At 39.6% G+C, this 13777-nt stretch overlaps 2 protein-coding genes across 5 annotated transcripts in view; one reads left to right on the forward strand and one right to left on the reverse strand.

Annotated features, from left to right (window-relative positions):
* Window positions 1–13777, reverse strand: part of rgs7a (regulator of G protein signaling 7a) — a 39624-nt gene that overhangs the window by 9181 nt on the left and 16666 nt on the right. For all 4 annotated transcript variants that reach the window (XM_077612643.1, XM_077612642.1, XM_077612645.1 and 1 more), the window contains exons 3-6: window positions 6117–6213; window positions 2460–2510; window positions 1843–1949; window positions 936–987 (exon numbers count right to left, since the gene is read on the reverse strand). In XM_077612643.1, coding sequence (XP_077468769.1) covers window positions 936–987; window positions 1843–1949; window positions 2460–2510; window positions 6117–6213 — 307 coding nt within the window. The remainder of the gene's footprint in view (window positions 1–935; window positions 988–1842; window positions 1950–2459; window positions 2511–6116; window positions 6214–13777) is intronic.
* LOC144084325 (ubiquitin-conjugating enzyme E2 D4-like) overlaps window positions 1–13777 on the forward strand; it is a 46639-nt gene that overhangs the window by 7413 nt on the left and 25449 nt on the right. The gene's annotated exons all lie outside the window — the stretch shown is intronic.

Genomic DNA, 13777 nt, shown 5'->3' on the forward strand with positions numbered 1-13777 from the left:
ACAACGCATGTACATACAAACTCTTATACACTCACACGTCGGCTCAGTGAAACTGCTCATGGCCATTGTTGGCTTTGATTGATGCGTAGATTGTGTTGTTTTACCTTGTTTTGTCGCCGGACGTTTGGTCGCCGGACGTTTGGTCGCCGGACGTTTGGTCGCCGGACGTTTGGACCGTTTGGTCGCCGGACGTTTGGTCGCCGGACGTTTGGTCGCCGGACGTTTGGTCGCCGGTTGTTTGGGTCCGGGTGACCAAACGTCCGCGACCAAACGTCCGCGATCAAAAACTCTATTGGAATAAATTCAGTGGCAAAAGCGCATTTCTGCTTCAACATTAAAACGATGCTTCCTAATGTGCTCGGCAGGTGCGGGCTCTGCTTTCATTCACTGTAATTAGTCTGTCTGATGAAATTAGTGATGCAGTTAGGCTCGTTGCATTTCATCTCGGATACTCCGTCAAGACGGCGACAAACTCGAAATTGGGTTGCGTGGCGGGAACTGGTCCACGGAAGTCGGATATCTCGAGCTGTCGCCGGAGATTTGGATTCTTGTTTCATCAGGTTGATCTCCAAAATGGAGAAATTAGCCCATGCAAAAGAGGCGTAAAACCTTAAATGTAATTTTTGAGGTCATTCTTACAGCCTCTAGGTTCATATTTCACTTTCAAAGTAGCAAAAAATGGCATTCAAATGTAGAAAGTGTTGGGCAAAACCACTGTCAAATAAAAGTAGCTATCTGATTTGAATAGATTCATTTTTCGCTCTGAAAAAAAAATGTAATATTTGTAAAGAGAGCATTTCTGAAGGAAGTTCAGCAGAGCTTAAATTTGTACAAAAATAGGATATCTCAATTTAAAGGTGACATCGATTTTTACTGGTCTAAAAATAAAGGGCAAGCAATTTATCATGCTTATTGCAATTCTGAGTAGTGCTCACCATAGTCTGTGTTTTCTGGTTCCCAGCAATTTGATGGCCAAAAGTACGGCGTCTGGAAGCATAAATATGAAAGATCAGATACGTACAAAACGGTTTGGACGCCTGGCGCCGTCAATGGCACTGAAAAATGTCCATCCGCAGCCAGTTGAAGTGAATTGGACATGTATCATTGTCAGTGGTGAATGGTGTGAGGAACACAAACAGCCTCCAGCGGTCGTTTTCATTGATTAGATTTGCAGCTGAATGGCCGGAAATGGTTAAAAAGTGTCAATCCTGCAATTGATGTTCAAACAGACGTTAGCACGGTGTTTATTGTCTTCTTCCCTTTTCTTTCTTTTAAGATATTCGACGATTTGTTGTTTGTTTTAACTGGACGTGAGTGAGTATTACACAGAGGCCAGATTGAATTGGTTTCCATGACGATAGTGATGCTTTCAGTAAATTAATTGTGTGGATAAGGTGTACCCGTAAATGCATAATAATTGTAAAATTGTGTTTTTTAGTTGCTAAGATGTTGTTTTCTTTATGGATGATGTTTTTGGACAATGGTTAATGTTAAATGTGAAATTAGCTGTTCTATATTGTTGAAACATAGAGATATGGATTGGTTGGGGTATTGATTATTTTTCCAAATCATTCATTCAGGCAATGTCTTTGTGTTCGGAAAAGAACTGCATTAAAAATCTTTACGTTAGCTGGAGAATAAGAGATAGATATACATATATTTTATAATTCATATTTACATGGCCTCCACTTGAGTCAAATCTTTTTAGCAGGTTAATTTTCATTGTTTTTGTTAGGAGGGGCGTTCCTAATCATATGGCTTTCACAGAAATTGTTTCTGTTTTTAAAGGTTTCTTAAAGTAAAATTGCAAAAGGTAGAAAAATTTATGTTCCCCCATCTTACCTGAAACCTATAGAAAGTGCCGTCATCTTTGAGCGTGAGGACGTGGTCCGAGATGGGAAAGAAGTAACCGTGCGCCGCCATCAGCGTTCCGAGGTGAAGAGCTTCCACTGTAGAAATGGAAATTCTGATATATTATATCACGCCACTTTTATATTATATATTTTCACTTTTTTTAATCATAACGCACGGTCCGATGTTGCGAGTTGGACAAAAGTATTTGCTAATACGCCGTGAGAAACGGGACCAGACAGATCAAAGTTCAAACCGAGAGATTTTACAATCTAGGCGAAAAAAAATGCAAATCTATCTCAAGCTGTCGTGCCTGTGCCTTAGTTTGTGTAACTGCGCTCCATCTATCAATAAGTGATGAGTCATAATTTATTCAAAGCCGTTTACATGCAAACACTTCCTTTCTGTGGCGTAACCTGAAGGATTGGATTGTATAATCACCTCTTGCGCGCACACACACATTGGTTTTACTCATATTATATGACTATCGTTGTGTATAGACTAAAATCCATGCGTAATTCACACATTGGAAAACTACAAACCGATTGTAGACGTTCAAATGATCAGCTTCATTTATTGATCTATTTTTTTTTTAGGAATAACCTTACCTTGATCTTCAATGTCTAGATTCTTGATCATCCACTGCACAATATCCGAACCTGCAAAGATAAACGATACGTAATACCGTCTTTCGTGTATGAAGATTGATGGAAACGATCGCAACGGCAATCTGAATCCTTTTATTTTTCGTTGTCCATCATCACAGCGAATAGCAATCGCTCTCGCCTTCCACGGCGTAGGCGGACGACATTCCGTCTCTTCTTTTCCGACCGCCTCTCGCATCCCGTTAATTGAAATGACCTCAGGTACCGAGGGATTAGCGGAACACCAACCGCGGATGGCTGGCGGAAAAACGCTTCTTAGACGAGCTTAGCTTTATTATAATGGAGTGGGCTTTCGACTCTATTACATTTTGTTTATTTGCACACACCACAAGTCAATTTGATAACAGTAAAACACACTGACGTTATAGTCGCATTCAATTTAAAGTCAAGAGAGCGCAAGTGTTGCTGCTTTTATTAGCCTGCAGGGATTTGTTTCTTTATTAGTCTTCTATCTTGTTTGGCTACTTATTAAAACAATACCGGTGGATACGTGTTACGTCTCGGGTGCGACGTCGAGCGTGGAACGTAGAGTAGGACTCAATGGCAGGGAAGCGATAACGAGAACAAGGACATGGAGTGCTCCAATAAAACTTTAATACTTAAGCCAGGAAGGGTTTCACGAAAATAACAAGGGCTTAGAATTAAATAACAAAATCAAACCTGACAGGAAGACATGGAAACGAGGAACATGATAACATGACATGAAGTAAATAAAGTTAACGATCCGACAATGACTAAAAAACACACGGGGTTTAAATAGACAGACAAGGACTGATTACCAATCAAGCACAGCTCGTTACAAAGAAGCCCGGAGGGATACAAGAGGCGAAAAGCGCGCACACACACTTCAACCCAAAACCCTAATAAGACATGACAGATACGTATGTATGCCTTTTTATTCACCTACACGCAAGTTTGACGAAATTTGACGGCATAAAAAAGTGCTATTCTAAAGCCATCCTGCCTGGTTTGATGCCAGTTTAGGTTTGAGGCAGTTTCCATCGATTGGGTCCGATTTCCGATCAAATCTGGGCATGTGCGGTCAATTGGTTGCCAGTCTTTTGGTCGCCAGTCTTTTGGTCGCCAGTCTTTTGGTCGCCGGTCTTTTGGTCGCCGGTCTTTTGGTCGCCGGTCTTTTGGTCGCCGTCTTTTGGTCGCCCGGACCGCGACAACGGGTGACCAAAAGAACGGTGACCAAAAGACCGACGACCAAAAGACCGACGACCAAAAGACCGGGGACAAAACAAGGTAAAACAACACGGTCTACGCATCAATAAAAGCCAACAATGGCCATGAGCAGTTTCACTGAGCCGACGTGTGAGTGTAGAAGAGTTTGTATGTACATGCATTGTCCCTTTTAAGAAGCTACGTCAGTCAGGGTCTTAACAAGTTCTCCAACAAAACACAATAAAAGTCCGGGAAATTTTGAGCTTTTCTTTAGCCTAATAATTACTGGGGCATTAAGTATGACTAAATAGTCATTTGCAGTTTGTATTTAGGGAATTTGAGCAACGATTTAAATGGTAATTATCAATAACCTTCCTGGCGACCAAAAGACCGGCGACCAAAAGACCGGCAACCAATCGACCGTGTTCCAATCTGGGACATCTCTAGTTTGAACTGGATAGAACAAGAGTGCGCGGGAGTAATGAGCGAGAAGGTGATGTGAACGAAGCACGTCAGCGCGTAAGTAGCAAATGCGATGCGAGCCGACAAAGGTTGGAAGCCAGGAAGTGATGATGGGAGAAGACAAGTTGCGCATAATGCAGAATGGGACAGTGGTCAGGAAGTAGCAAATAAGGACGGATCGGACAGGGGTGCTGACAAACATACTTTTTTTTGCATAATGCTATTATTACACGTAATTTAAAGTCAGTTCACATCCGCTGTGCTACACTGTAGCACAGAGGTCGGAACTTTATTGACAGAGAGAATCGTAAACAATTCATATTGAGAGCCATGCTGAGAATTTCTAAGTAAAACTACATGAAAATGTGTGCAATTTTTGGTCATTTCACCACTTTTAAATAACTGAATTAGAACTCTTTTAACTACATGTTTTCGCTGTTGCTAATCAATCAGTGTTTGCATGCAGATAAAATAAATTATGATTAAAATAAAAAGACACCAGAGATAGAACCTAAGTGCTGACGTGGCGCTCCTATTGGTGCGTTCGGGACTGGGCTATCTTTCCATATTTTAACTTGCAGGTTGGCCAAGAGCCACATGTGGCTCCCAAGCCGTAGGTTCGCAACACCTGCCGTAGCAGCTTCTGCTCTCTCCCGCCGGGGTCGTTCGGCCCGCCGCTACCTGCGATTTGTGTTGGGCTAAATATATCTCGTCGTAAATAAATATATTTTGCGAGCGGTTATTGCTGTCTACCGAGCTGTCAGGTGAGGGGATGGAAGGAAGTGTGAAATGTCAGACGCTCCCTGCGGCTCTCTGTCAGTCTGTCTCTCTGCGATTGCTAGTTTTAGACGGTTACGGTGAAAGCTTGCTTCTCAGAGAACCGGCTAAAGCGAGATGTGCAAGGTAATTTACAAATAATTAATAGGGTCCCTTATGACCCAGATTTATGACCTTTTAAAATGAGGTTCGGAATTGGATTTTTCTTTTTTAGACTCAGTATATATAAAAAGAAACTTCACGTACTAAAGTTCATTTTTCACTCATTTTGTGGAGGCAAGGAGGTGTTGACAGATTTCAGAATAAAATAAAAAATAAATTTCAACTAAAAAATGGATTAGAATAACACAGATTGACAATTTTCAAATGTCAAAACAGGATACGTATTGACTGACTGGATAAAATTTCCTGACCTTGTATTTTGACATTAATAAGCTTAATTTTTGTACTGTAAACGTTTAATTTTTTTATTTCTGCTGCTAATGTACAGATTTTTAAAGGCAACTAAACTGTTTTTTAGATGTAAAAATCCTAGAATATATTGTTCTTTGCATTTTATACAGTATATAAACAGATAGTTTTCTGGTAAAAATGTGGTCGGGTTCAAATTCCAGTAAATTTATTGTAGGGATGATAAGTGTTTGTTTTTTTCATTATTTTTTAAGGGCCAAATCCGTCCTATTCTTTATTTTCAGCCGAGATCCGTGTCGGCTCTAGCATTGCCGTGGCCTCGGGGTAAAACTCTTGCACTCGAGAAATAAATATAAAATGTGCTCATGCAAAATTACCAAGAGCAATGCCTTCATACTGAGAAGAAAAGTGCATTGTGGGTTTGCCAGATCATATAAACTGCCTTGCCTGTTATCAAACAAGTATTCCTAATTCTCATAATTGATCTGCTATTAATCTGTGGCTCCAGAATGGAAATAGAAAATAGAAGCAAACATATTGAGTACTGCGTCACAGACTAGATGAGATGTTTTTGAATAATATATTGCACTCTGACATGCATAATTTATTTTACATGGTTTGGCTTCACGTTGTACCGTTGTCAGATTGCCCCGAAAAAATGGAGCGTTCTGTTTACCGAGAACAAAATCGTCAACCCGCCGTTTGTTTGTCGGTGTGAAGTTGGCAGGTGAACGGATGACAAGAGAAAATGTAAGACGACAAAAGTCGAGATAAGATGCTCACCTGAAAAGACACTGGGAATCTTGGTGAGAAAACTTTTGACTGTTCGGATCGGGATGCCGTTTTTCTCCGCCTGCATGCGTGCTATTACTTCTTCCATCTGGAGATAAGCAGTGGGAGAGAGCAAAAATGCGAGAGAATGTTGAGGAAAATATACCGAGAAGGAAAACAAGTATCCTTCTAGCGATGATAGTCAATGGAAGAGCTGTCGTTTTATCATCTATAGCAAGGGTGTAAGACTCGGGTTGGTTCGCGGGCCGCTTTAACGTCAACTTGATTTCACGTGGGCCGGACCATTTTAGATATAATATTTAGATTTTTTTAATAAATTGATTAAAAGAACTGGATTAAAAGCCCTGAATATTCAGTTTTTTTTATAGATCTAAAACAATGTTTATTTTAGCTTTTTTATATGTTTTTAGATTTTACAAAATATTTTTTGAACTAAAAACAGAAAAAAATGGATTAAAAAATTACAATTATTGATTTAAAAGGGGGAAAATCAGGAAATTTAATATACATCTATACTCTTCATTTTAATTTGATCCTAAAACAGAAACTCGGCACTCATGATTTACTTTCCCGGGCCCCACAAAATGATACGGCGGGCCAGATTTGGCCCCCGGGCCACCACTTTGACACATGTGATCTATCGTCACTAGGCATCCATTTTCTACGATCTTAATAGGCGCTAATTCTTGTCTTTAATTTACTTTGGAATGTGTGAAGAATCAAATTGTCAGCAATTAAGTGGATTAACATGCCAATAGAAGTTCAATTTGCCCTGAATGTGAATACTTAACGTTGCATTTGTAGAATCTCAATTTGTAATTATTTGATTTCACACATTGCAAAGAAACCTCTGGGATCCAATCAAGAATTATTTCGGATTTCGCCCTCCATTAAAGTTATTGTGACGCTTCAGCTGACCCCAAAAAAGCCCACAAAAGCTGTATGAGTAATATTTTTTTATATACATGAACATCAACCATAACCATTGCACCCTCAACAAAAGTAATCTAATCTGCAAATGACACAAATTTATCCGCCAATTTTAGTTCTCACTCGCTGCTTTTTTTCCTACCGAAAATCCCCGCAACAATTTGTCTGTTTATTATACATCTTTCATATAAAGTTAGCTCATCAGGAGCAATTACAGGCTGAGAGTCACGCATAAGGACACTTGAAATGCATTGCTTGGGCACCATCTTGAGTTCAAGCACCATCTTTGTGATTGCCGCCGCCCACTTCACCACCTGAAGCCCAGACACGAACTCAATCGCGTATGGTCAGCCGTCTTATTCTCGGCGGCACTCGGCCGGCGAAAAGAGCCACTTTGCCACTGTCAAGGGGACATTCTCGTCATTATCCGTCACCGTATATATTGCATCTGCTATATTTTGCGTCTGCGCCGCATGTGGGACAGATTTGAGTTCTTCCGTGGGCTCGACTGGGTGATCAATCGAAACCGCAGAGGGGAGGGAAAAACAAATGACGCCCATTATAGCATTGACCCACGTCAAGGTGACAGAAAAAGTTTTCGGAAAGGGGTGCACGGCCTTGAATTGACTGCCAAAAAAGTCAAATGATGAATAGGAGCCCCACAAAAGAGGAAAGGGAATTACTCCATCAAAGAAATCGCTGTAATCTTAATTCGTCATCTTAGTGAAAATTTCATTTTAGATCCTTGTGGGAAAAGGTTCCTTATTAATGGAATGAAAGTTGCATAAAGACGGGTAGATAAAGCTGGCCTTGTCTCAGGTGTTACATCACTCGAACCCAAGGGTGTCAGACTCATTTTAGATACAATATTTAGATTTTTTTTTTATATAAATGGTTTAAAAGAACTGGATTAGAAGCCCTGAATATTCAGTTTTTTTGTAGATCTAAAACAGTGTTCATTTGAAAATAATTTAAATAGATTTTTAGATTTTACAAAATGATTCTTGAACTAAAAACACAGAAAAAAATGATTAAAAAATTATAATGATTGATTTAAAAGGGGGAAAATCAGGAAATTTAATATACATCCATACTCTTCATTTTAATTTGATCCTTAAACAGAAAGTCGGCACTCAGGATTTACTTTCCCGGGCCACACAAAATGATGCGGCGGGCCAGATTTGGCCCCCGAGCCGCCACTTTGACACATGTGTTCTAACCGAATGTTCGCCTGATTTGGGGATTGACAAAAAAAGGAGAAGGCTTTGGTATTGACGCGTTAGTATTTGACGGTAAAATATTGCATGAAGAATGAGATTTTTCTTAGGAATTTCTTGACCTAGTGCCCTGAGGGTAACATAAACAAAATAAGGGGACTCGGTACACGTCCCTTGGAGTACACCACGTGACTCGCCGTCTGATAATAGAAGGCTATCCCGAGATGATCCTTTTTAAATGATATGATCTTCTTTAAACAGGAGCAAAGAGTCCCCATTGGGCATTTTCTCCCACAATATTAGATCGAGCAACCTTGGCAGCCAGGCAGGGATCAATACCAACTGTACTCAGATTTGATTTGAAATCTGTCAACAAACAATGTCCAGCGTCGGATCGGAGCGTGGGCTCATTTCTCTCATTTCTCCGTCATTGCGATCGTCTCGCGGCGTAGAAAAATAAAGTGGCTTCTCGGGAAGTGCTCCGTGTGTGCTAAAGCTTTAGGTTTTTCCGCCGTGGGCGGCACTGTGGCTGTTGCGCGTTCATGTCCGATTAAAATGCATGTTTCCGCGCAGTCCTCCAAAGAGGCCGGCGTTAAAGCCGTCAGTGCAGCTCATTTGGGAAAAGCCAAGCCATTGGATTTCACAAATAAATTCACTGTGTGGCTGAAATGTACATAATCTATTATCATTTGAATTTGATCCTAAAACAGAAAGTCAACACTCATGGTTTACTTTCTCGGCCCACACAAAATGATGTGGCGGACCAGATTTGTCCCCCGGGCCGGCACTTTGACACCTGTGGTGTTGAATATGGAAAGTGGACTATGTACGTCAATAATGGACTAGATCAAGGGTGTCAGACTCGGGTTGGTTCGCGGGCCGCTTTAACGTCAACTCGGTTTCATGTGGGCCGGACCATTTTAGATATAATATTTATATTTTTTTGATAAATGGATTACATGAACTGGATTAAAGGCCCTGAATATTCAGTTTTTTTATAGATCTAAAACAATGTTTATTTTAGCTTTTTTTAAACATATTTTTAGATTTTACAAAATGATTTTTGAACTAAAAACACGGAAAAAAATATTTAAAAATGACAATTATTGATTTAAAAGGGGGGAAATCAGGAAGTTTAATATACATCTATACTCTTCATTTTAATTTGATCCTAAAACAGAAAGTCGGCACTCATGATTGACTTTCCCGGGCCACACAAAATGATGCGGCGGGCCAGATTTGGCCCCTGGGCCGCCACTTTGACACCTGTGGACTAGTTCGTAGTCTCGGAAACTGAACTCGGGAGAATTTGTCCCCTTGTAAAAAAATCAAAGTGCGAGTTTCACTGCCGAAGGCCATCTGGAAGACCCCTGGCTATCAAATAAATGTGTAATACCATATATCAACAGGGATCCTACCAACCTATCTTCGATTGACATGATTCCCAGCCATGCTTTCCAATAAATAAGACAGCATCTGCAGTACACAGGAAAGCGGTCATAATTTACTCATTCTCAAAAATTTGCATTGGTTTGCAAAAAAAACCAACTACCGATACCACTCAGAACGGTGTCGTAAAATATAGAGTGCCAGCTCTTTGCTTTACTCGATTGAGGAAAGCGAAAGCATTCGACGAGGCATTATCAATGATCAATGTCGTTGTATATCATCGCAACGATTCGTCTTGTGGCTGACAGGGTGCTCCATATCCACAACACCGACAGCACATTGCGCTCTTGGCTATCCTTTTGGGTCTAAGGTTACATAGCGGAATGCATGCAAAGCATTCGTTCAAATGGTGGCCTAAATTGCAACCTCGACAATTTGGGGCAAAATCGATGCCTGCATGTTTCTGGGAGACCACCAAGGAATTTCAAGATGCTCTCCCTGTGCTGACTTAAGGTGTTCACGTATAATGGCGTCAATTAACACGAAGTTAACTTATCATTGGAAAAACTTGAGCAATTCTACCTTTGGTTACTTTGTACTTTTGGTTACTTTTTACCAATGTCGTCATACGCAGCTGAGTATGATGACAATTAGGCTTTTGTCGAGTCAATGATGATGACAAAGCCTATGTCCGATTATTATTATTTGATATGGAAAGTCTAGGTTATGTATGTCTTTGATGGAGGGGAAGTTTTCAGTTTTCAGCAAGAAATTTCCCGAATACGGGATGAAATAAAGTTCTAATCTAAATTACTACGGAAAAAATAAATGTGAATTCATTTTCAAAGTTTTTGAATCTTGTAAAATATAACGGTTCTTTTCATGCAGTGGTTTAAATTCCCTACCATGGCAGATTTTTACATACAGATGAAATGGTCTTGCTAAAAAGTACTCAAAAACAAACTATCGAGACTCAAACAGATTCATAAGCAATGAAATTGTACCAAAAAAATGTATGTAATAAAACTGAACAAAGGAGGCCATGTACAAGAAGACCGTCCATTTGTTACTAGTATAGTCTAGTATTCCTGTCAACATCAAAATAGGATTAAATCAGTTTTTAGGTGTAGTATTTTACAAAGAACAGTCTACAAACGAACGTCTATCGAATTCAGTAGTGTACGCCCGAGGCGATGGTGCGAATTCAAGATTATTCAATTATATTTTCCGGCAGAATTTTCAAATAAGCTAAATGTAAAGTTGCACTTTTGTGTGTTTGTTCGCCGTTCTCGTCCTCATGCGTCCCCCCGCACTGCCACCTTCATTTTTGCTCTCTGGTGAACGAGCCACGGGAAGCTGGCAGAGATGTCCTTGCGATTGTGGTCGGACACCATGTTGCTGTGGTAACGCGGAAGTGAAAGGCAAACTCGGAGAGACTTGAGATTCACGTCAGCGACTCGACGGCTTCGTCAGCATTAGCTCACGAAGACACCCCCCCTCGCCCTCCTCCTCCTCTGAGTCGCACGGTTAGTTTGTTTTGAGGGTGTGCTGTCATTGAAACTTTGTATAACCGCAGTTTGTCGTCCTACATTATGCAAGCTACAATATGCCAGTATCTCATTCCCAAAACAAATGTACATAAAAAAATACAAGGAGACAGCGTAGGGCATTTTTCATTAGGTGAAATATTTTTGCATCTTATGTATTGGATTGATAAAATGAGAGTAGTGATTTTCTGAATATGCCACCCAGCAAATAAAGTTTATTTATGTCAACCAAACATTTAAATGTACCGTATTTTTAGGGTACACCTGAGTATAAGTCGCACTGGCCATAAATCCATAATGCAAAGGGAAAAGAAAATTATAATAATCGTACTGGAGTAGAAGTTGCATTTTTTGAAGGGCAGTTTTTTAATTGATCAGAAAAAAAGAACACAAAAATGATAAGTTAAAGAATAGGGATCAACAGACAAAGTAGGCACTTGTTGGTTTTACTATAAAAAGTTTTAGTTTAACTAAAAACGAGACCTAAATGAGTCGCCAGCCAAACTATGAAAAAAGTGCGACTTATAGTCCGAGAAATACAGTAATTTGCACGCAAACTTATTTTATTCCGCATAACTTATTTGCATAATGTTTTCGCTAATAACCTTTTTATATGGCTTTAATGTTGGTTAGCTTTGTTCAAATTTGGTCAAAAAACAAAACCCATTTGGATGCTCTTTTTTTTTTTACATTCCTGACATACTATATTATCATGTTTTGTATTCAAAACAATGCGATGGGGACATCCTATATCCATATCCTATATATATTATATATATATACATATATAATATATATATACATAAATATATATATATATATATATATATATATATATATATATATATATATATATATATATATATATATATATATATATATATATATATTATATATATATGTATGTATGAATGTATGTGTATGTACACATATGTGTATATGTGTATATATATATATGTATTTCAGCAACACACTTATGTATTTCTATATTTATTCATGTATTTATTTATTAACTTACTTATTACCTATCTATTTATGTCTAAAATGCCTTTCCCATTTCTGCATCCTCACCCTCTTGCTACTGTGACAACGAAATTTCCCGAATACGGGATGAATAAAGTTATCCAATCCAATCCTGTCAAAATCGACTACTACGAAATCACCTTCAAGGTTATGGCGGGTTCCCCAAATATCAATTAAAAGCTTTAACTAGTACAAACGGGCCACATGACGAAGATCCAAGGCACGAAGACCAGATGCCCGGGCAACGTCGCTGCCCGGAGGCATCACGCAACGATTGCGCTATCCAGCACCAAGTGTTTTTTTCCTTTTTTTTAACGGGCACACGGCTCTACCGGGCCGTCGGCCATTTAACAGCATCTGCGGCGCGGCGCTGGATAAACCCCGCTGTCACTCGTCTTCATCAACGTAGTTTCCCCTCTGTGTACACAATTAGTCACACGTAGCATCTGCTACTCCGAATGTGTTCCCCTCGCTGTCTTTATTCATCATTCCGTGTCATTTGCACAGCCCGGAGACCAAGTGCAAATCCGAGGTGTCTTTTTTTGCTTTTTTGGGGGGTGGGGAGGCTCCAAATGAAAACAAACCGTCGCTTAAGTCCCCAAAAACGTCATTTGTTTTTCAGTATGGCGAAAAGGTCGTCGGATTGCGGCAGATTCCGTCGCTAGCTAATGGAAGCCGGCGATAAGCCCAGGCGAATGCCGCCGTTAAACACTTTTGATAGCGGTAACATTATCGTAAACACGTCTGATGGACAGTGAGAGGCTTTCTTCGGACGCTTCCAAATGGATGTTATCGGCGCGAAAATGCTCCTCCAAGGTGCCACTGAAAGCCTTGTAATGGCTTGATCTTATTTGTTAATGGATGAAAGCAGGATGCGCCGGTTATTTGGATTAATTTAGGGGGAATTGTGATTTTCGATGGTTGCGGAGGTCGACATGCGCCTTTGAATTCGCTGCCGTTGTTGTTGGCAGCCTTGAACAATGATGACAATTGCACGTAAATGAATACACAGGTAATACAATTCTGACTCTATTAAGTCCAAATGGACTCTAAATTCGAATATCATTGGGATTTATTGGCTCGCTGTCTGTTTGCTTCGCAATGGAACGTCAAAGAATGATCAAATTATTCAGTTTATATATATAAAAAACTATTTAGGCCATCAAATCGCCACAATTTTAGAAAAAGACTTAATCAAAGACAGCATCAAATCATAACCTTGCCACTTTTTTGTATTAAAAATGTTCGGCATCTGAGATGATCAAATTTCCGATTTGATTAAATCTGCCCACAAAGTACTATAATATAGTCATTCATGATTTTGTGAGGGTTTTTAATTCTCAAATGAATTCACGGATTTCAGGTTTTTCAAAGGTCACATGACTCCCATTTCAGTTTAAATTAAATTGCAGGCAATCTACAGCAAAGAAAAGTGATTCTCGACACGTACGTATGTCTCAGGATTGCATAGAAATTTAAAAAAGCTAATAGAGTTCATCCATTCTTAGCTGAACTCTAAAAGACATCACCTTTTTTATTAAAATAA

This window comes from Stigmatopora argus, chromosome 11 (assembly GCF_051989625.1).
Source record: "Stigmatopora argus isolate UIUO_Sarg chromosome 11, RoL_Sarg_1.0, whole genome shotgun sequence".
Lineage (NCBI taxonomy): Eukaryota > Metazoa > Chordata > Actinopteri > Syngnathiformes > Syngnathidae > Stigmatopora > Stigmatopora argus.